At 45.1% G+C, this 21,909-nt stretch overlaps 1 protein-coding gene across 1 annotated transcript in view; it reads right to left on the bottom strand.

The window, feature by feature from the left end:
- The window catches only part of LANCL2 (LanC like 2), a 52,191-nt gene that overhangs the window by 9,844 nt on the left and 20,438 nt on the right, over positions 1–21,909 (bottom strand). The window contains exons 2-7 of the mRNA XM_037889983.2: positions 20,947–21,064; positions 17,554–17,761; positions 15,119–15,266; positions 13,145–13,291; positions 2,548–2,730; positions 373–549 (exon numbers count right to left, since the gene is read on the bottom strand). Coding sequence (XP_037745911.1) covers positions 373–549; positions 2,548–2,730; positions 13,145–13,291; positions 15,119–15,266; positions 17,554–17,761; positions 20,947–21,064 — 981 coding nt within the window. The remainder of the gene's footprint in view (positions 1–372; positions 550–2,547; positions 2,731–13,144; positions 13,292–15,118; positions 15,267–17,553; positions 17,762–20,946; positions 21,065–21,909) is intronic.

Genomic DNA, 21,909 nt, shown 5'->3' with positions numbered 1-21,909 from the left:
TTCTAGAACCCCAAGGTAACAATTAGTGTGAAAGTCAATGAACCAAAGTATAATCATTACAGAGCACTGAACAGTCACTGCTAGATCAGCTGTCTCCTGTAGCGGATATCACAAGGGAATACCTATAGCATATTTTTAATACCACAATAGAACACTGGTTAGCTTTGTTTAGAGCAGGTATCATCTTTTCAGGCCACTCCTATTTCTGATTCTAAACACTCCCTACATTTTGAGAATTAAATAAAAGTTACAGGTAGCATAGAAATATTATTCCTTTTTATTCTATTAGGGTATGTGACGTTTGCAATTAATCACACAGAAATTCATACATGACTGTAGCCAGCAGAGAAGCAGCGATGCAGTAAATCCCACCTTGCAAGCCCGGTAGAGATACTTTTTGTCCTCAGTTAGGTGATAGAGAGATAAGAAGGAGTAGCCATTGCCAGCGGTCCCATGGCAGATTCCATACCCTTTCCTCAGTAAACCTCTCTGCCAGATGACGTCACTGCAGTCCATGGCATCCTTCAAATATTTATCCTCTTTAAAGGTCTATGGAATAAGAAAAACACTCAATTTCAACCAACCTACCCACCAACAGAGAAAGGGAGTGGAGAATGGGGCACGTTTCATCCATTCTCTAGCTATTTATAATCCACCCATCACAGCAATAATTTTCCTCTCTCTTACCAGACTGCTTCCCCTCCTGTGCAGGATAAAAGAAAATGAAGAGGACTTTATGAATCTGAAAGCATGACCAACAGAAAACACAAGATCGGGATCTTCAGTTCTAGATTCTCTCTATAGATGATGAATGTGGACCATCTCAAGAGTTCTCACTCTCTTTTTTTTACTACTCCCCCCCCCTTCAAGTTGTGACTGCGTTTGATTTAAACTTGAAATACAAAAGGGTTATTCTAATTAGATTCGTGTAACAGATGGGGGCACAAGGGGTTTCAGCCCCAACCCTTCTGGTTGATGTCATGGGAACTGCTGGCCAAGGGCAGGTCCTCCCTGTTTCTACATTGAAACTGGGTCAAAGAAACGCTTTACATTTCATATTACCCAGTATGGCATTTGCCTCTTTACCAGAAGCACACCAAAGAGCAGTAAATTGCCTTGACTGGAGATTACTGTTCGCACCGTAGTAGCTCTGCGAGGCACTAGCCCCATTGTGCTCGGGACCATACAAGCAGTCCTCCCAGCATGACCTTCACTTGTGTTTCAGACACCAAGAACCCACCCTTGCAGACTTTACTCACACCCAAAACTCCACCTGAAGTTAGGTTATGTAGTCCATCAGGAAAGCAGGGATTGAAACAGATGGTTTTCACTGAGACACCAGAGACCTGTAGTCTTAAGCAGCCAGTTTCTGCTCCTTCTCTATCTGGTCTCACTCAGATCAGCAGCAACACAAAAAAGGGATGGTTGACACACTTAGAGTTTTAAAAAGCCTTGATCTGTCAGTGGCTGTCATAAAGCAAGTGCATAGTACCATCAATATGAGGTGTTTGGTTTGTTTGTTTGTTTTTTTTAAAGTTTCAGGGAGCTTTGTAAAATACGACCAGCAAGGCAGAGAAAACATCTCACTATCTGAACAGCTTTTCTATTACCACACAAGGACAGTCCAGATACATGACTTAACTTGAAGTTTGGGTGATTGGTTCTAATTTCCAAGGAGCTACTGTCCATTACCTAAATCCCTCTTACTTTACAGTATGGAGTACGATCTGTTGACTCTCCCTTCAATTACTTTTTATATTGCTCTTTAAGAAAGGAGACTGAGAAGTAAAAAGAAGCTGATTATGTGACCTGAACAAGACAAGGTAGGGCCAAAGAAGTGTCTGCCAACCAAAAACATTCCTGATCCTCTCAACTCCTCAAGATATACAGCATTTTGGGCTGAGAAAGCATCACATCGGGAAGGGAAAAATGGATTTCTGCAGTGTCCAGTCACTGTTCCTCTCACACTCCAGAGCACATGCTCCTGTGGCTTCTGTTGCATTCAGCAACACTTTAAGAGGTTTACAGTTCAAATTTCAGGTAGCAATGCATGTAATTATACAGATAACCATGAACGCTTTTCATCAGCCCACTCAGAGACCAAGCAGAGAACCTGCCAAGGCGGCTTGTCAAAAACAGGAATCAATTTGCATAAATTTAATTAAACTGGTCGCTTACTAATGTTCTGTGACTCAGAGCTCCGGAACCTGAAAACAACAGCAGAACCAGTGAGGATACATAGGAACAAAGACTATGCTAGTGCTAAATTAATGTGATAGGATACGTGTTATATTTGTCAGGCATCTGGGATCTTTGTAATCTGCCATCAGCAGTAAGTGCTACATCTTAATAATACTACAATCCTAAAGTAAAAGGTGGTTTAGAGATATTGATTTTTAAAATCAAAGGCACCTTTAACATTCCGAATAAAGACTCAAAGATTACAGACCAAGATTTCAAAACTAGGAGCCTGAAGATCAAGAATCACCTCTGTAGACATACGGATGCGTGAGGATGTGTGCACACATGTATAAGAGAAAGACTTACCTTATAAGCTTGCATTAGCATATGGATGACTCCCGGGGCACCATGGCACCAGTGGACTAGTCTATCAGTTTCATTGCTTAATGATGATGGATAGTTCCCAGATCTGAATTTTTTATGACGTACATAGTCAATGCTCGGTTTCACCAGCTCCGTCAGGGTCTCCTGATCCACGTTTGAAACTGGCTAAGAACAAAATAATCACTCATTAAAATGCAGTTCTTTACTCTGTCCATTCGATTTTGCATACACAAACACTCATATATAGAAACTTCCATGTACAAATCTCAAAGCTTTTTATAAGCATTTCATTAATTCACCCTTACAATACCCTTACGAGAAGCAGTATTATCCCCTTTCTACAGATGGATGAATTGAGGCACGTTGGGTGACTTGCATCAAGGGGACCCAGAATGACTGTGGCAGAACTGGAATAGAACACAAGTTTCAAGACTCCTAGACCTCTATCAATGCCTTAACATCAAAAGGGAGCACTTAAGGAGGAAGGCGGTTTGGTTATTTATAACACACACACTTTAAGACAAAAGATATATAAGCCCAGTGTGATTTTAAAACAATGGCCTAACTACATGCAATACATGCTTCCCCGAGGTGAGGTGTCCTTTATAAGGCAGCTGTCAGAGTACTGTTGTGGCCAATGACCCATCTTTCTAAATGTTTATGAAGGTGAAGTATTTTCATCATAAATAAAGCTTCCTAAACCTATGGACAGCTGAAGAAAGTAAAGAAACTGAGTGGCAGGATGTAACACAGTCAGCCCAACAGTCGGTTGGGAAGAATCACATCCACAAAACAGACATCAAGGACCAGATTTTCAATATTTATTTAGGTGCCCAGCGTTGCAGGTAAGTGCTTTTGAAAATCCTAGTAGGTGCATTTGCAAATCTTTAGGCACCTAAATATCTTTGATAAATCTGGCCCGAAGTATGCTATTCTTCCCCTAGATACTCCCCATGACTTTGCATTAATGTTAATAGGATTTACATTCTTGCCATAGAGGAGAACATACCCACTGAGTTGAATGCCCACTTCTAGGTGAAGTGCTGATACCAGTACCTTTATACTTAATTAGCAAGTACAGTACATTGTGGGGTTTGCAGGTGTTCCTAATTAACATTCCCCTCCCCTCCCACCTGCTTTATGGGATTTTTCACAATAAGGCTCCACTCTTTTCCAAGCCCACATGATCTCTGAAATTCCTGAAAGCCTTGGGAGTAGCAGGTACCCAGTAATTGAGTCAGTGACAGGGACCTCATCATTCTTTTTAAATTATTGCCCACTGTGCTCAATTTTATTACAGTGCTTCTGCAGATCTGCATTTAATAGGACCCTGCTGCAATTCACACTCCTAGAACCAAAGGAGAAGACTTTAAACATCTACAGCTTTCAAATATGTTCACCTTGAAACTGCAATATCTATTTACTTTGTTTTTTTCTTATGTCAGACAAGGAATGTTTACTTTGCTGGCCTAGTTAGTTATAAGTACCAAAGTCAGCTACTATGCTATCAGTGGGGGGCATTATTGTTTCACCGGTAATCACAGGTACTTACATAAATCCATCAGCTCTCTATACAAACACAGAAATGTAGGGCTGGAAGGGACCTCGAGAGGTCATCTAGACCAGCCCCCTGCACTGAGGCAGGATTAAATATCTCTAGACCAGTGGATCTCAACTTGTGGCCTAATCAGCACACAGCTGTGGCCCCTGCAATATCCTCAGGGCTGTAACTATGGTCGGATGTGAGGGGCACCTGCCCCGGGCACTAAGCCATCGAGGGGATGCAAACACGGGCCCCACACTTGGACCACAACAGCAGGTGGGCAGGGCGGGCAGCACAGCTGAGCTTCCTGCAGTGGAGGTAAGGTAGTGGGCATGTGGGAGGTCAGGGGCTAGGACTGCAGGAGGGGGTTGCAGCTGATGCATAGGGGACTGGGGGCTGGGGGAAGTCCCTGGATGGGGGGCTAGATAGTAAGGCATAGTCCTAGGTGGGGAGCTAGGTGCATGGGAGGCAGTCCCTGGGTGCGGGGCTGGGTGCTGGAGAAGACAGTCCCTAGACAAGCTGTTCTGCCCCAATACGGCACTCGGTCCCTGCAGAGCAGGCACGTGTGCCAGCACGCTGTTGGGGGGGGGGTCTAGATACTGGGGAGGCACTCCACACCACGCAAGCTCCCCATCTTTACAGGCAGGTTCCACAGCTGTGCTCTCCGGGTGCTCAGCTCAGCAGCAGCGCAGAAGTGAAGGGGGCAATACACCCAGCCATGCCAACCTTACAGTACATTAATTAATTTTAACAGTTAATGTTTTGACTTCTTTTGCTAATTTAAAATGCTCTTAGTAGACATTTGCCAGTGTTGAAATGAAAGGCACTGTATCAATTTGAATCATAGTGCTGTCAGATAACAAATACTAAACCTAATTTTTTGTAGCTGTAGAGGTAGTATATGTGTCGATGCAACCCACATAACACAGAGACCTGCATATGCAGCCCACAATGGTAAACTGGTTAAGAACCAACGCTCTAGATCATGCCTGACAGGTGTCTCTCTAACCTGTTCTTTAAACTCTTCAAATGACCAGGATTCCATGATGAATTCCTGGAGAGAAAAGAAACTTTTGAGTGAGTGGTGGTTCACACCTAGATCTAGATGGTGCTGCAGTGTCACAGAAATGACTCTCCAGTCAAGAATCTTAGGGCTAATCAGTGCCTGTGATAGAAGGCAGGAGTTCTGGTAGCTAATGTGCCTTCGGCACAGTCTACACTACACAGTTAGATCGATGCAAGGCAGGTTACATCAACCTAGCTGTGCCTGTGTCTACACTTAAATTAGGTTCCCACGGATGTAAGTGCCCTTGCATGCCAACTTAAGACCACCACCTCCCTGAGTAGCATAGAGCCACAGTCAATGTACTTAGGTCAATACAGTCTGAGTGTAGACACCAACTTACTTAAGGCAACCCTAACTCTCCTCCAGCAGCTTTCCCACAATGCCCCACACTGTCCTCTCTGGTCACCAGTGTGAACTCTGCAGTTGGGGTCACTGAGAATGGAAACGCATTCCTTCCCCTTTAAAGCCCTATGAATTTTTGAAATTCCTTTTTGTGATTGCCCAGCTTGGCAAGCACACCTAGCAGCTCTCCGTTGTTATATGCAACTGCCCAGCTGACCATGCTGGCTACACACACCAGACACACACCTGGCTGGAGCAGACAGGAGATACTGGATCTCCTGGGCCTGTGGGGTGAGGAGGCTGTGCAGGCTGTTCCAAACCAGGTGCAGAAATGTCAACATCTACAAGCAGGTTGCATGGGGGAATGCAGGAGAAGGGGTCTAACAGCAGCAGTGCCGCATGAAAGCCAAGGAACTGTGGCAGGCATACCAGAAGGCCAGGGAGACCAACCATCGATCTGAGGCCAAGTCACAGATCTGCTGCATTTACAAAGAGCTGCATGGTCATACTCAGCAGAGACCCCACCACCCACAACAGCACTGTGGATACCGACAATGAGCCAGAGTCACAAGCCCCTGCTGTGAACAGCGAGGAGGAGGAGATGGTGGCGGATGAAGAAGAGGAGGAGAGAGTACGGGGGACAGGCAACCTGGGGGGATCCAGCTGTGCAGCAAGCCAGGACCTGTTTTTGACTCCACCTCAGCCCAGCCAGTCGAGCGTGGATGAACCCGAAGCAGAAGAAGGAATCTTGGGAAGCGTGTAGATATTCAGTTACAGGGAGGGCACCCCCAAAGTAGCAGGACACATCTTTGGACCTTTCATTAATTTACTCATGCTGGAAGAGACAGTGGTATAACCGAGAGAGGTGGAGTTGCTATCTGCTTTTCATTCCTACTAGTTAGGCAGGGGGCAGGCAGAGCAGATTGTTTACATGCACAGGGATGTCCCATGAATCCTCCAGAGAGATCTCAATGAAACTTTCATGGGGGTATTCTGCAATCCTCTGCCAAAAGTTTCTAGGGAAGGCTGACTTCCTACGCTACTCAGTGAAACTTCAGCAGGCACCACTGCAGTACACGGGCTAGCAGCATACACAGGCCCAAGCAGCTTCAGGATGCCAGCCGCAGTTGTGCTCTCTCTACCTTTGCTACCCTCAGGAATGAGGCATAGCTAAAATCACCACGACCCTGTGCAAAACGGTGCCAGTATCCAGTGCCCCTACCCTATGCTACTAGAATCATTCAACTGAGCAATTCCCTCATTTCCCCAACCCTCAGTGGGCCACACTCACCATGGCCAGGGCTGTGACTGGTGCCACGCACAAGCAATCCCAAGCAGAACCACAGGCGCTGACTCCGTGGGTGCTCCAGTGCTGGAGCACCCACGGGGAAAAATTAGTGGGTGCTCTGCACCCACCGGCAGCCAAGCTCCCCTCCCTGCCCCACCTCACCTCCTCCTCTGTTGCTGCCTCCTCCCGAGCGCGCCGCATCTCTGCTCCTCCGCCTACCTCCCAGCGCTTGCCGACACCACACAGCTGTAGCAAGCTCCGGGGGGGGGAATGGGAACATGGCACACCCAGGGGAGGGGGCGGGGCCGGGCATTTGGGGAAGGAGTAGGAATAGGGCCAGGGAGGGGGCGGAGTTGGGTTGGGGACTTTGGAGAAAGGGGCAGGGCTGGGGGCAGCAGGAGGTCGAGCACCCACCGGCGCCAGTACAAGTCGGTGCCTATGAGCAGAAGTGAAAATCTAGTGCTTGAAACTAAAGGGGAGCAGAAGGGGGGAGGGTGATTTCAGCCTCTTAAGTTTCGTTTTCATAGCGAATACACTGACAATAAATACCTCTGTGTGTTTTATCTGCAGCTGCTGCCATTGCAGCCTTCAGGGTCTCCCCCTCCAGAGAATGCCTGGGCCAGATAAGGTGGAGAAAGGAGAGGACTCAAGGTGGCATGTTCAATGAGATCCCACAGGCCAGTGCTACATCAGACAGCAAGCACAGGGCCTGGAGGGTGAACACTGCAGACAGCCTCGAGGAGGACAGGGTAGACAGGAGAAAGGCACAGGAAAAGGAGAGGGAGATGCACCAGGAAATAATGGATATCTCAAGCAGCAAAATACAGATGTTGTAGACCAGTGGTCACCGACCGGTCGATCGCGATTGACTGGTCGATCCTGGAGACTCTCCCAGTTGATCACGATCTCCGGTGGTGCAGCGGAGCTGCTGCTAAGGCAGACTCTCTGCCTACCCCGGCGCCACGCCGCTCCCAGAAGCGGCCAGCGCGGCCCCCTGGAGGGGGAGGATGGGGTCTCCGTGCACTGCTCCTGCCTGCAAACACTGCCCCCACAGCTCCTATTGGGCGGGAATAGGGAACTGTGGCCAATGGGAGCTGCGGGGGTGGTGCCTGCAGAGAGGTGTAGCGCACAGAGCCACATTGGTCCCTTCCAGGAGCGGCATGGGGCTGGGGCCGCCCGAAGTAAGTGCCACCCGCTTCAGTGGGCAGGTTCTGAATGGCTCTGCAACATTAAGACCAGGTACAGCATGAGTACAGGAGGCCCAGTTATGCTAGCCCAGCACTTCTCTTCCACCACCCAACCTGCAGCCTCCTGGAGCCAGCACCCCCAAACCCCCTCCTACACCCAAGCCCTGCCCCAGCCCTGAGTCCCCTCCCAAAGCCAGCACCCCATACCACTTCCTGCACCCCAACACTCTGCCCCAGCCTGGAGCCCCCTCCTGCACCCAAACTCCCTCCCAGAGCTTGCACCCCCTGCCCCAGGCTCAGCCCAGAGCCCCCCCCCACATTGTGAACCCCTCGGGCCTCAGCCCAGAGCCCACTCCCCATCCCGAACCCCAACCCCCCGCCCCAGCCTGGTGAGTGAGGGTGAGCAAGCAATGGAGATGGGGGGGGGGGGATGGAGTAAGGGGGGTGGAGCCTTGGGGAAGGGGCAGGGTAGATCCTGGGTTGCCCTTAAATTCAAAAAGTGACCTTGGGCGTAAAAAGGTTGGAGACCACTACTGTAAACTCTGGTGGACCTGCATGTTCAACAATCCCATGCTCGCCTCCTCTGCAGCCCATTGAGAACTCAGTATCGGGACCTCCCTAAAAACCCCCAACATTCTATGTGGCCTTACGGGTCTCAGCACTACCCTTACCACTCCACCCTGGAGAACATTAGAAGAATCACAGCTTCACATACGCTGACCTGAGAAAGGTTTCAGAGTAACAGCCGTGTTAGTCTGTATTCGTAAAAAGAAAAGGAGAGTGAGTTTGTATGTGTGTGTGTGCTGGGGGGGGGAAGGGTGAGAAAACCTGGATTTGTGCTGGAAATGGCTCTACTTGATGATCACTTTAGATAAGCTGTCACCAGCAGGAGAATGGGGTGGGAGGAAGTTTTGTTTCATGGTCTCTGTGTGTATATAATGTCTTCTGCAGTTTCCACGATATGCTATGCATCCGATGAAGTGAGCTGTAGCGCACGAAAGCTCATGCTCAAATAAACTGGTTAGTCTCTAAGGTGCCACAAGTACTCCTTTTCTTTTGACCTGAGAAAGCCATGGTTGGTATATGTGTAGCTGGAATGGATGTGAATGTTATTTCCCCTTCATAAGTTCTGTTCTCTAAATTTATTAAGTTTTACTATGTTTTTAACATATTTGTTTTTAAATTGCCTGGGATGTTTTTGCACTGATTTTGTTACAGAATAATTCTATTATTTAGAACATAATTCATCTATTAGGTCACAACATATGCTGGATGATGCTCATCAGTTCTGAAAGCAACCAGTTACCTGTTACTGCACAGTGTCACTTAACGCATAAGATCATTCACACACAAAAACTAATAGGTGCACGGATAATGTTATATCTCTACATGTACAGCTATCACCACACAATACATACCACGCCAAAAAAAGAGCAGGGCCAGGTACAGCACACTACCACCACACACACCACTCTGGCTCACTATTAAAATGGTCTTTCAAAGCCTCCCTGAGCCGTATAAGCTCAACATTGAGCTCTTCTAATAGCCCTTGTATCTGGCTGTTCAAATTCAACAGAGAGCTGCTCCACCTCTGCCCTCCACCCCTGTGGAAACTTTCCCCCCTTTCCTTCACAGATCTGATGCAGGACACAGCAGGCAGCTGTAACCACTGGAATATTTTTCTCATTGGAGGTTCCATCTTGTGAGTAAATAATGCCAGTGTCCCTTCAAACAACCAAAGGCACACTCAGCTGTCATGGGGGGGGGGGGGGGGGGGGAGAGAGTAGCTTTCTGAACAGTCCTGTATTCCTAACACTGCGAGCATTGTGCACCTTCCCTGACCAGCCAGAGTCAGAGAAGCATCCCTGGTGACCCACCAGCAATTGCATAACAATAGAAAAGTAGCCCTTTCTGTTGATGTACTCTGTGGCAAGGTGGTCTGGTGTCAAAATAGTGATATGTATTCTGTTTATCGCTCTATCGCAGTTCGAGAACCCCACCGCTGCAAATCCATCCACTACGTCCTGCACATTGCCAAGAGTCACAGTCCTGCGTAGCAGCAGACAATTAAGAGCCCTGCACACCTGCAGGACCACGGCCTCCATGATGGATTTCCCAACTCCAAATTGATTCCCGACTGACCAATAGCAATCTGGCGTTTTAAGTTTCCACTGTGCAATCAACTCCCGTTTCTCCACTCTCAGTGCAGCTCTCATTTTGGTGTTGCTGAGCTGGAGGGCAGGGGCCAGGGGGAGGCAAACTCTGTACACACATCCAGGAATATGGCCTTGCTTATCCGAAAGTTCTGTGTCTCTGCTCATCATCCCAAACCTGTATCATGATGCGATTCCACTAGCCAGTGCTTGTTTCTCAGGCCCAGAAGCGGTGTTCCACCGTGAATCCCACCAACAACCTGGAATTGGTTCTTGCCATTTCCCATAGCAATATGTCCTCCAAGGAATCGTCATGTTCCCCACGGCTCTGCAAACACTGCGGGATCGTGCGCCCTGTGCTTACAACGCTCATGACAATACTGCAGAGCTGTGCAGGCTCCATGTTTTTGTCAGAGATGATGGACGTCGAGGACAGTCATGCCGATTTGTGGGATTTTGAAAAAACAAACAAACAAACAAAAAAAGTGCAAAAAATATGGCGATACAGATGACGTTATGGGATGGAGACAGTTGCAAACTGGGAAGTTGACCCCGTGCTCCCAGTCACCCTGGCACAATTTGTTTCAGCCCCATCATGCATTGCGAAAGCTTCCCAAAAGACAGTGCGCTGTATGGTGAAGAGTTACACACTGGGATACTCATGGTGCACTGCACTCTGCATAGATACAAGCTCTCTTGGTGAGTACACAGCACGCTGACACAAGGAGCCAACCATGCACATGCACAAGCGATGTGCTTACTATGGCAGCTGTAAGTTGCTAGTACAGACATGGCCTTAGACACACAGTCTCAAGCTGTGCACAGGAGTGTAGCCACTGGACCACCTTTTGATTGTGCCAGCAGTGTGTAGTCCTTGTGCCACCTGAGTGCAATTGTATTCAGTCCTCATGCAGGGATACACCTGCGGAGTGAGACTTTTTACACCTTTCTTTCCTTGCTTGTGCTCCCATTTAGGTCTGTGCAAAATCAAGTCCTTTAATTTAAGTTGACCTTTCTTTTAAAGTTATGATCCAGTGATAGGGACATGTGTTTCTATTGAATGTTGTTTCACTCAGACCACAATAACGGCAGCAAGCTAATAACTGGAAAGAATTACTGTCCTTTAGTACAGATACAGCAGGAACTAAAAAATGTACCAGCAGAGCCCTCTATGGTACACACAACATATACTGACAGGAGTTTCCCTGTTGGCATAGTAACACCACCTCACCAAACAACATTTGCTATTCCAACTGAAGCACTCTTCTGTTGGCACAGTTGTGTCTGTACTGGGGGCTTCACTGGCTCAGCAATGTTGGCTACAGGGCATTGTCTTTCCAGGCCTCTAAACGACACAGCTATGCTGACAGAACTTTGTAGTATAGACCCGGCCTGAGATCATAAGCTCTTTGGGAGAGGGATTGTCTTTTTGTTCTGTATTCGGACAGGACCAAGCAAAATGGGTCAATAAAAATAACAAATAGAGTAGTTATTAAAGACACAAACTTACAAATTAGCTAAGAACTGTTAGATGGAGAGAAAGAGGTTTATTTAAATGATTAGAGGAGGAGACTTGGCCTTGAGATTCCTGGCTCAGATCTGCCCCGGCTCACTGTTACTTAACACTGCTGTGCCTTGGTTCATCCAGCTATAAGGAGGTATAATAATACTTACTAACCTCACAGTGGCATTGCAAGGAACAGTTTGTAAGGGGTAGAGATCTTCAGATCACAGGCAGTATGTACAAAGTAGGATTATAATTAAAGAAATAAAAAACTCCTAAGTTCTTTGCCAAAAAGTTCTCCTAGTATTGGCAAAAGCCCACATATCTTGTTCCCGCTGCAGGAAATAACTCAACTCTGAGTCAGTCACGACGTTTAGTGGACAATGAAAAGGCATAAACCTAATAATGTATAAGTAAGTTTTGTAGTCATTGTCAAAAGCAGCAATCTTTCAGAGGAAGAAATTATAATTTTGCCTAGATTTATGATCAGAGTGGTTGCCACTTATAACCAGCAGTATTTGACAGAATTATTTCTGTTAATTAGCCACCTGAAACAGCAAAGAAAGAGGAAAGGGTTGGAAAGAGGTAGTGATTTTCCTAAGGGAGGGGATGTTATCAGGAGGGTCAATGGGGGACAGGGGAAGAAAAGGGGAGCAAGAAAAGATGAGGATTCTCGAGGAGGAAAAGTGGGAGGTCAAGGAGAGGGCACAGTAAATTATGGCACTCAGTCTGAAAGGCAGCAAATTCCTTGCACTTGGCGGGGAAAAGGGTGTTCTTCATGAGCAGATAAGAAACTTGATATTACCCGAGGCAGAACAAAGACTGCCAGCACCTTTGGAAAGTAGAACGTGGGGGATACATTAGACTTTGCAGCCCAACAGCCACAATGTTGTACAATGACATTTGCTGAAATTATTTCCAGATCTCATCACTAATATGAAGATGAGGCATATGCTGCTTATCTTCAAATGTCAGCTTCGCCTTTGACAGTCACTGTGGGACCTGGGAGGGATGGCATTTGAGGTGCAGGAAAGCGGTGAAAGTACAGAGGACTGCAAGTTGGTTAAGAACAACAGGCAGGGCAGAGTTGTGGGCAACAACCCAAGGGAGTGGGGAACATCAGAATAAACCAGGCTAGACATCAACAGGATGAAGGTGCTTGAGACAATGTAGTTTTCTGGAGTTGGGAGATGGTGGAAAATACACTCAAAGTGGTGGTTGGTGTAGGCGAGATCAGGGAAAGGGGAACGGAGCCATTTCTGATGGCAAGATCAATGCTGTGAACAGGAAAACAGGTGAGAGAAATGATAACTGAAGCTTAAGAGCCAAGAGACAAGTTGGAAGAGTGATGGTCAAGAGGGTCCTTTAACACGCACAATGAAACCCTCAATAAGGTTCAGACTTTACTAAGTTTTAGGGGCCATTATGTTAAGTGAATGAAACTAACCACTTTTTTCATACAAAAGAACCTTACCTTGAAACACTAGTTTACCTACCTGCATTAGCATGTAATAGATCCCAGCCACGCCATGGGCTGCTCCAATGTACTGCTTCCTGTGCCATTGGTACAACAGAGGGCAGCGTTCAGTCTTACGTTCCTCCTTTGAAAAGTTTTTACCCGACTCAATAATGGCATCTACCACCTAACGTTGAAATAGAACACACACTTGCCATTAATATCGCTTTCATTTATACAGAGAGGAGTATTTTACAAAGAATTGTAAGGCAACACTAGAGAAATGTATTCAAGAATATGAGGCATTATACAGGTCTACCTCTGCACTACAAAATATTCTATTTCCTTACCCCATCAAGACTTAAGTGTCAGGAAAACTGCAATTTTTCTGTACAATAAAAAGCTCTAACCTTAATTTGCGCTCCCTCCCTTGTGCATGTGTATTATAATACAGTCTTTAATTACACAGTCACATACTATTTTTGCCAAAGGATCCCTGCCTCATTTGGTGCACAGGACAAACCTGCGCTGAGATCAACAGGGTTGTGTAATGAAGGAGGCTGTTGTGTGTAGGTCACCTGCCTCATTGGTTGCCGAAGTTGGAAGGTGTGTAGTGAATGAGGCAGGGGATGCAGGATCAGAAAGGATGGGCTCAAGATTAAGACAGTTGAATGCAGTCCTGAAGAATTGTCTTCTAGCCCTTAACTAAGACAGACAACCTTAATTCTGGCATTTCCTAACTTTTGAGTGCCTGAATTTGAAACCGCAATGATGTTCTTTTAACATAGCTTTTGCGTGTGTAATTTCCTAGGCTTTTTTTGTTTTTTAAATAAAACTGGGGATAGGGAGGGGATTCCATCATGTGGCATCATACTGATACCCACGTGGTTCATCAACAGGGTTGGAATCTGCAGAGCCAACACATAGACCTCCGCCACTTGAGCGAAGGGAGTAACTGATAGCAGCAGCAGATGTGAGGGATAAGACTCTTTTGCCAGTGGGTTTCAGACACATTTCCTGACAACAAAGGAATGGGGAGACTCAAGAATACTCAGTTCCATTCCAGACTTTGGAGGGGTATGTTCTGTAGTAGGCACAAACTTTTCTGGTAATTCCCCACCCTGACCCCAGCATGTCCCCTTCTGCTCAGTCCCCTCCAACCAGTCCCACCCTGGCTCCTTATTCCGTCCCAGATTTCTCGCCAGTGAGTCCCAGTTCCCCCCTCCTGTTTCCTTATCTGATCAGTCTCTCCCCCTCACTGTGGCCTCTAGTCCCCCCGCCCGCTCCCACTGGGCTCTTCACCCAATCTCAGTGTCTCAGCATCTCCACCCAGGTCATCGCCAGCTAGTCCTAATTCTCCCCCCACACCCCAGTTCCTCAGCACGTCTTCCCTCCACCCGCCCTTTCTTTCCCACTGGTTCTCAGTCCCAGCTCCTCTCCAATCTCAGTCTCTCCCCAACATATACTGGGCCCCAAATTTTCACAGGGACTACAAAAGGCACATCCCTGAAACAAAGGCCACTCCACCTGCCAAATTTCAAGTCCCTGCTCCAAAGCATGGAAGCACTAGAGCTTTTCAAAGAATTAACCTTACAATTAAGGTTTCGTTTAAAAGTATAAAATTTTAAAAGTTGAGCTGTATACTTAAGTATTGCTTTTGTTGTAGAAGAATTCACAAATTCTGTATCCTCTTTCCTTTCATTGCATCTAGTTTTACTACTGTTTACATGGATTACTAAAGAAACAAGTTAGACTGACAAGTGAAGTCCTTCATGGGTAAGAGCTAAACAGAGAGGACCTGTTTCTGACCTCATGTTGGTACAAGTTAGGAGTAACTTTACTGAAGTTATAATCAGGTCCCAAGTGTTTCTCCTCACTAAACTACTCTGTGAACTCTATTTTGCAGGTTAGGTGGAAGTTTACTTCATATTTTTTTTCCTATATTTGAAGTGAAGACACAGATATGATTCTGCCTCAAAGACACCGTAGTACCTGGCAATATGAAGTTTCCTACCTCTTTGATAACAGACTGAGGTACAGTGTCTGGACCAATTTCTGTATTCAAATAGAGCAAAGCATATAGGTAACCTGCTCTGCCATAAAGAAGCTCATCTGGAAGTTCAGAGTCTGTGCTTATGACCGTTCTCTGGAGCTGCAAAAGCCTGGGTCAAAAAACAAAAAGAAAAGAAAAACTGTACCTTCTCCTTAGGACATACTAGAGTTCTCCTTCTGTGTACAGTATGCTACCCAATCCAATCAAGAGGTAATGAGAGCTTGCTAAAAATGACTCACACATTTTGTTTTTGACTCAGGGAATGTAATTAGGTTTTTTTAAACCTTTCTCCTATGGTAGTTTTTGATTACTTAATAATGCTTTGTGCAATCATAGCATTTTTCATCTGCAGGTCCCAAACTGAAGGTGGGGGAAGTATTATATCCCCATTTCAGATGGGGAAACTGAGGCTCAGAACCATTAAATGACTTGCCCAAGGTCACAACACAAGACAGTGGCAGGTTCAGAAACAGAACGCAAAATCTCCAGACTTTCAGCTTTGTGCTCAATCCACTAGCCCTCAGTGGCCCCTAAAATCATCTGCAGTTTACCGAGCTGCTGCACTTTAAAAAGTTTCATACAGTACAAAAACATTGCATTTCGACAACCCTTTCAGCAATGGATCTCGAAACTCTTGACAAAGAATAATTCACCTTACAGCACCCTTGGAGGGTAGGCAAGTACTAGATGGCAAACTGAGGCTCTGAATGCAACTTGCCAGAGGTCACATGGCAAATAAGTGGCAGAGGTCAGAATACAACCCAGGAGATTTTACTGGCTCTGACTTGGGAATAAAATTTGCAGTTACCAGACAACTAGACCATCTTGGGCCTTTGACACGCTAAAATCCCAACTTCAATGTTCCTGATCACTGAAATAATTTACCAAAGGGTTGCTTAAAATTTCAAATAGCCACCAACTGAAGGGCCAAACTGTGAAACTGTAATAAAAAAAGTCTCTGGGAATTTTGCCTGAATAAGAATCTCAGGATTTGGCCCATCATTCGTAGGTTAAAAAAATGTAGCATCAAATGCTTGACAAGGACTTGCTATTTAACGGAAGGGCTTTGTTTGACTTGAGGGATTTTTTTTATGGGGCCAGATTGACAGCCCCGGGGAGCGAAACCCTCAATCCACCCACAAAAAAGGTACAAGATGGGGAGACAGCAGCAGCACACCATGCCTCAACCATGAAATGGGAGAGGAACAATCAGTTTCCATGCCAGCTCAATCCAGTCTTCTCTGTAGAATTGCTCAGTTGAAACTGTGTGTGTGTGTGTTTAATTTGAATAGGACCATCTGTCCCCGGATTTAGACCAAAACCTCAATTCGTATAGCCAACAACCACCTTTGATAACTATTAGCCTGTGCTGGATGTGAACCAGTGATTTGATCTTGCTTTGGTCTCACTACAAACACTACAAACTATCCATTTGCAAAAAAGGGCTTTAATTATTAACACTCTTTGACATATCATTGATATATCAGACTTAAGACTCATATTAAACTGTTTTCTTTTTAAAAGAAATATTGCAAATATTAAATTTGAGCATGAAAATGTGTTCATATCACACCACCGCGTGACCAGTTGCAAGGAAAAAACTGAAGACGAAAGGCAAAACAAAAATCATAGATTGTTGCACTATTCATACGATACCAATCACTTGGATATCTGAGTGTATATAAACATACACCCTTAAAAAAAAGGGAACACCTAAAACTAATTACATTTTCATGTTTCCTCCTGAAGATAATTTTGATGCAAAGGCTAATTAGAATAGCTACTGCTCTTAATCTTATTTCACAGAGACTTTATTTTCATGCTTTGTGAAAAGAGTGTTACTACAATTGCATCCAGAAGGGTATCTGACAATAAGATTTACTCTAACGTAAGGGCTGTGTTTTAAACAAGCAAACGGATATTCATATCAAAGTGGCAGCAGAGATTAATCTCGCTAGGATCCTGGATAAGAAAGAGACGGATTAAACTTCTAAATATAAAACTGTATTGGAAATACCAAAGTGGAGCCAGGCCTCAAGAGTTAATCTGCAAACTCTAGTACAGTAAGGTATACAGGCAGAATGCTAACAGGTGCAGTTGTGGTGCAGAATGGAAATTGCACCACACACCGGTTCTTATAATCCCCAGTGGGACATCAAGGATTGGAAAACCTCCAAAAAAGCTCTGGATCAAAATTTCCCAGGACACAGGTATAAAAGTAAGACATCTGTTTGATGAAAAGCAAGAGCACATTTCCCAAGCCAGCCTTTTAAATTTTAAGGCGCTATTGAAATATGAAACCTCTTGCAGTCACTTATTAAAATACTGGTCTTTGATCATATATAAAGGGATCCTTAGTAAATTTACAGTCTTTTCCACTATCACCAGACACTTACTTTGTGATGCACTCCTTAGACTCACTGTCAATCTTTAGTTTGTGGTACACTACTGCCCCGACTGCCAAGGGTCCAGCATCACCACAGAGAAAAGTAACCCTGCGTCCATTCAGATTACGAAGTATTCTCTTCGCATAATCCAGGGATCGCTGCAAGAACTTCTGGTCTTTTGTGACGCGGTATAGTTGTAGGTATAAAAGGGCTATGCCTAGAACAACCATCGACAAACAAAAACAGAACAAGAAGATATTTCCTTTTCTTTCCACTTAAATGGCATTTTTCAATTACCTGTTTCTCCTTCCCTCTGAATCAGTTCCCCAAAATGCTAGCAGATACCTGTGCTGTTAACAAGATGTAAAATCAAGGCTCTGACCACTAGTATCTGTTACAGATCCCAGGGAAAGAGAAAAAGATGTCCTGATGTTTCAATTTGGATAACTACAATGGCCTAAAATTTATTTATTTATTGTTTAAAAGACTAGAACTCAACTAGTCACCCAATTTCCAGAGAGTGAATGATCAGCACTTTTGAAGAATTTAGGCTCAATATGCCTGTGTATATACAAATACAGTACACACATTATATGATAAAATGAATCCTTCACTGCATGTGTAATTTGTTTTAAGAGAGCCCTCTGATGCACTCTTTGGCTGTTATGAAAAGTCAAGTGTTCAGCTGTCAATGCTGTATAAGACTTACATATATTCCACAGTCAGACAAATTAAAAGAACTATCATTAAGGTGCTTTAAAGGTAATTACAGATTTTTTCATCCTGCTCCGAAGAAGTCTTCTATTGGAATAGCAACATAAAGGCGTTGGGCTGCACTGCTGTTTGAACTTAGAAAAAAAAACATTTATATGAGCAAAAATATGACCATGGGTGTAATTCAGTGCAAGGCCCACTTAAACCCCATACAGAGGCTGTACTGGGGGGATACCGGTGGAATGGCTGTGCAGGGGTGCCTGCACATCCCCTATCCACCATGGAAAGGTTCTCTGTAACATCCCTGAATAAGCTGGCACAGAAGACCACAATGAGGGTGGGCTTCAGAGCCACATTTACACTGATTCAGTGGCCCCAGTACCTCCAAGCAGTTGGAGCAGAGGGCCTGTGGCTACTATCCCAGTCCATGGGCTAGAATAGTAGCATCGGGAGTGGGGGGGCACTGCACTGCATCCCTGCACTGTGGCCCAGTGTTGTGGGGACTGATTGGATTTCTACAATCAACCACTCTTCTCTTCATACATAAAGCCCAAGTATTTGGGCTCTATGAAGAGGGAGTGGATTTTAAATCACAGGGCCCAGGTCTGCAAACCCTTACTTGTTTATTAGCCCTTACAATGGATTCACTGAGATTACCTGAATAATTAAGCACAACTCACAGGAACAAGGGTGTGCAGGATCTGGCCCTAATACGTTGCCAACTCTTACATGAGTTTCATGTTACTTGCATCTCTTCGTTATTTGGCACCAACATCACACCCTATTCATCACAAGATTTTAAACAAGCTTTTATGAAGAATATTGCAAGGTGCATTTACTGTTCACCATTTATGCTATTTGTTTACTCTTGGCACTTGTCTCAGCTTGGGCAGAGAAACCAGAATAGTCATTTTCAGTGTTGGTGTCACTTTCTGGTTTTCATACGCTGGCACAATGCTGCAGGAAAATGGTTACGTTTGGGAAAAATCCTTTTTGCTGTAGTATTTAAAAACAAAGTAATGGGAAACATTCTTTCTCAGATTAGATTTTGTAAAAGCTTAAAATAAATAAATAACTAAATCTACATTTTGGGTTACCGCAGTTGATAGGCCCTTTCAGAATGGCAAAAAATACCTTCCATTACATCGCAATACCCAACTATCTTGTCGTTCCAGCTCATGAGGAGTTTGTTTCTTTTATTCTAGGACTCATTTTATTACACTTGAGTTGTTTAGTCATAACACCTCTCTCGTCAATCACTGAATGTCAGAACACTGTTCTGCTAGATTTCTTTTAAAATGTCAGTGTGAAAATTGTCTGCTTTCACTCAAGCGACACAAAATTACTCCCATTTTTAGACTTTAAAATAAACTCATACAAGCTGCCAGTTGTCTACAATTTCTCCACACATGCACCCACAGCACCATCTGTACAGAACATTCAGCTTCCCTCCTAGGACCATCGGGAAGAAAGAAAAGTAAAGTGCTGCATCTCCATGTCCTGAATGCGGGCAAATCCTCTCCCAAATTTACCACTGGAGAGGTTTTCCCAATCCAACCTTTCATGTACCCACATGACATGAAGGTAACAGAATGAATCCTCACAGGAAAAACTGCAAACATGCTGTACTAAAAGCATTACTGTCTGCAGATTGATCTGGGCAGGGCACGAAGAGTGATCCCACTGTAGAAAGAACTGGTTGCACTTATGGATATGTCTACACAGCATTTTGGCTTGAGCCTCCCAACTGGGATCGACGGGAGGGCTAGCAGGGCTTGCGCTAGTGCTCTAAAACTAGTTGTGTAGACAGCACTTGGAAGTTGTAGCTCAGGCTGGAGATGGGGCTCTGAAGCCTAGGGCGGGGTGTAAATGCAGATCCTGAGCTCCAGCTTGAGCCGCGACTTCAAAGCTGTCTCCATGGCAATTTTTAGAGCAATAGCGTGAGCCCTGCTCCCACTCACTCCAAAACACCATACAGACATACCCAAAGAGGCCAAGACGGAGAACTCTTCTGGCAACTAGAAGAGCTATATCTGGGTTAACTAGAACAATCAACCCTGATGACTGCGTTCTTTGCCACGAGGATCAGGCTGGCTAATTCACATTTGGTCCTTGCACTTGCATAGCACTTTTCATTTTCAAAGCACTTCACAACATTCACTTATCAATCCCCATGACACTCATTCAGCCATTTGTCCAGCTCCACACAGAAAAGTGTGGAAGACAGAGCAAGAATTCCAGAGTCCGGGGTGCAAAAACACGCCACTCTCTCACCCTCCTGGTTTTAGAGTTGTTTTGCCATTAGCCGAGTCATGAAACACAATTCAACTCAGTGGACGAAGGTGAAAATATTCTGTGTCAGTAAAACATTTTTTAAAACAAAAAAATGTGAACTCATCTTCGAAGATGCACTGTGTTTGCAGTCAGACTCTTCAAGTACAGAAACCAATTTTTTCTCTTAGGGCCAGATCCAACGGCCATTAAATTCAACGGGCACCCTTCCACTAACATTGACAGACACGGGACCCAGACCCTCACAGAATATGCCTTGCACAGACCTACCATAAGATTATGATGCAATTGCCATTTCTGTCAGAACACAAAACCCTCAGACCGGAATGGAAACCATCAGGGGCCGCAATAAGTCAATTAACTGGAAGTGTTCTATTCAGATCCCAGACTTCTCACCTGTCCAGCCAGTATACGCAGAGCAGTCATGTGGGTCTGCTGTCTTTAGCCCCTCTTCCATTTGCTGCAGCAGGTCTTTGATTTTACTCTGGATCCGTCTTGTGAACTGAGAACGGATCTGAAACCAGGACAGAGAAATTTAAGGAGAGGGGGGTGAAAAGAATTCAAACTGACTTGGAAAAATCAAGCCTGCTGCTGGCGAAATTTTTCTTATGCTTTAGCCAGTTAGACTGTACATAACACATAAGCAGTGGGAGCTGGTCCTTAGTGTCCTCATGCAGTTTATAGGCCTTAGCCTAAGAGGAAAAACATTGTTATCTAGTCACGCTTGCATACAAATATTAAAATAAAGTTCTTTCAGATGCCCTTCATGTAAATGTAAAGAATTATATGGATGCCATGGTATTAATAGCATTTGTTTTTAATAATAACCCTATGAACTTATATGCTGCCTTTCACCTGAGGCCAGGTCTACACTATAAACTTACACCAGTAGAACAACATTGCTCCAGGGTGTGAAAAAGCCACACCCTTGAGCAACGCAGTTATACCAACCTAGCCCCTGGTGTAGACAGCGCTATGTCAAGAGGAGGGTTTCTCTCATCAATATAGATACGGTCTCTCGCAAAGGCGGATTAACTATGCCCATAGGAGAAGCTCTGCTGTTGGCATAGTAGCACCTTCACTGAAGAGGTGCGGCTGTGCCGCTACAGTGTTTTAAGCGTAGACCTGCCCTGAGGATCTTAAAGCACTAAACAAACCTGACACTACTCCTGTGAGGTAGGTAAAAAGTATATTCAATTTAAAAGTGGGTAAATAAAATCAAACAGAGATTAAGAGAATTTGCCCCCAGCACCCAAGAAGCCAGTACTCTGCTCCAGGTCTGTGCCCATCATCAGCTAGTGTAGCAGAGTGAACTCAAATATGAACAGAACCCCTGATTACCAGGTCCCTGCTCTAATC

This window comes from Chelonia mydas, chromosome 2, assembly GCF_015237465.2.
Source record: "Chelonia mydas isolate rCheMyd1 chromosome 2, rCheMyd1.pri.v2, whole genome shotgun sequence".
NCBI lineage: Eukaryota > Metazoa > Chordata > Testudines > Cheloniidae > Chelonia > Chelonia mydas.
The sequence above is the reverse complement of the archived record's forward strand: the minus strand, read 5'-3'. Positions and strand labels throughout refer to the sequence as shown.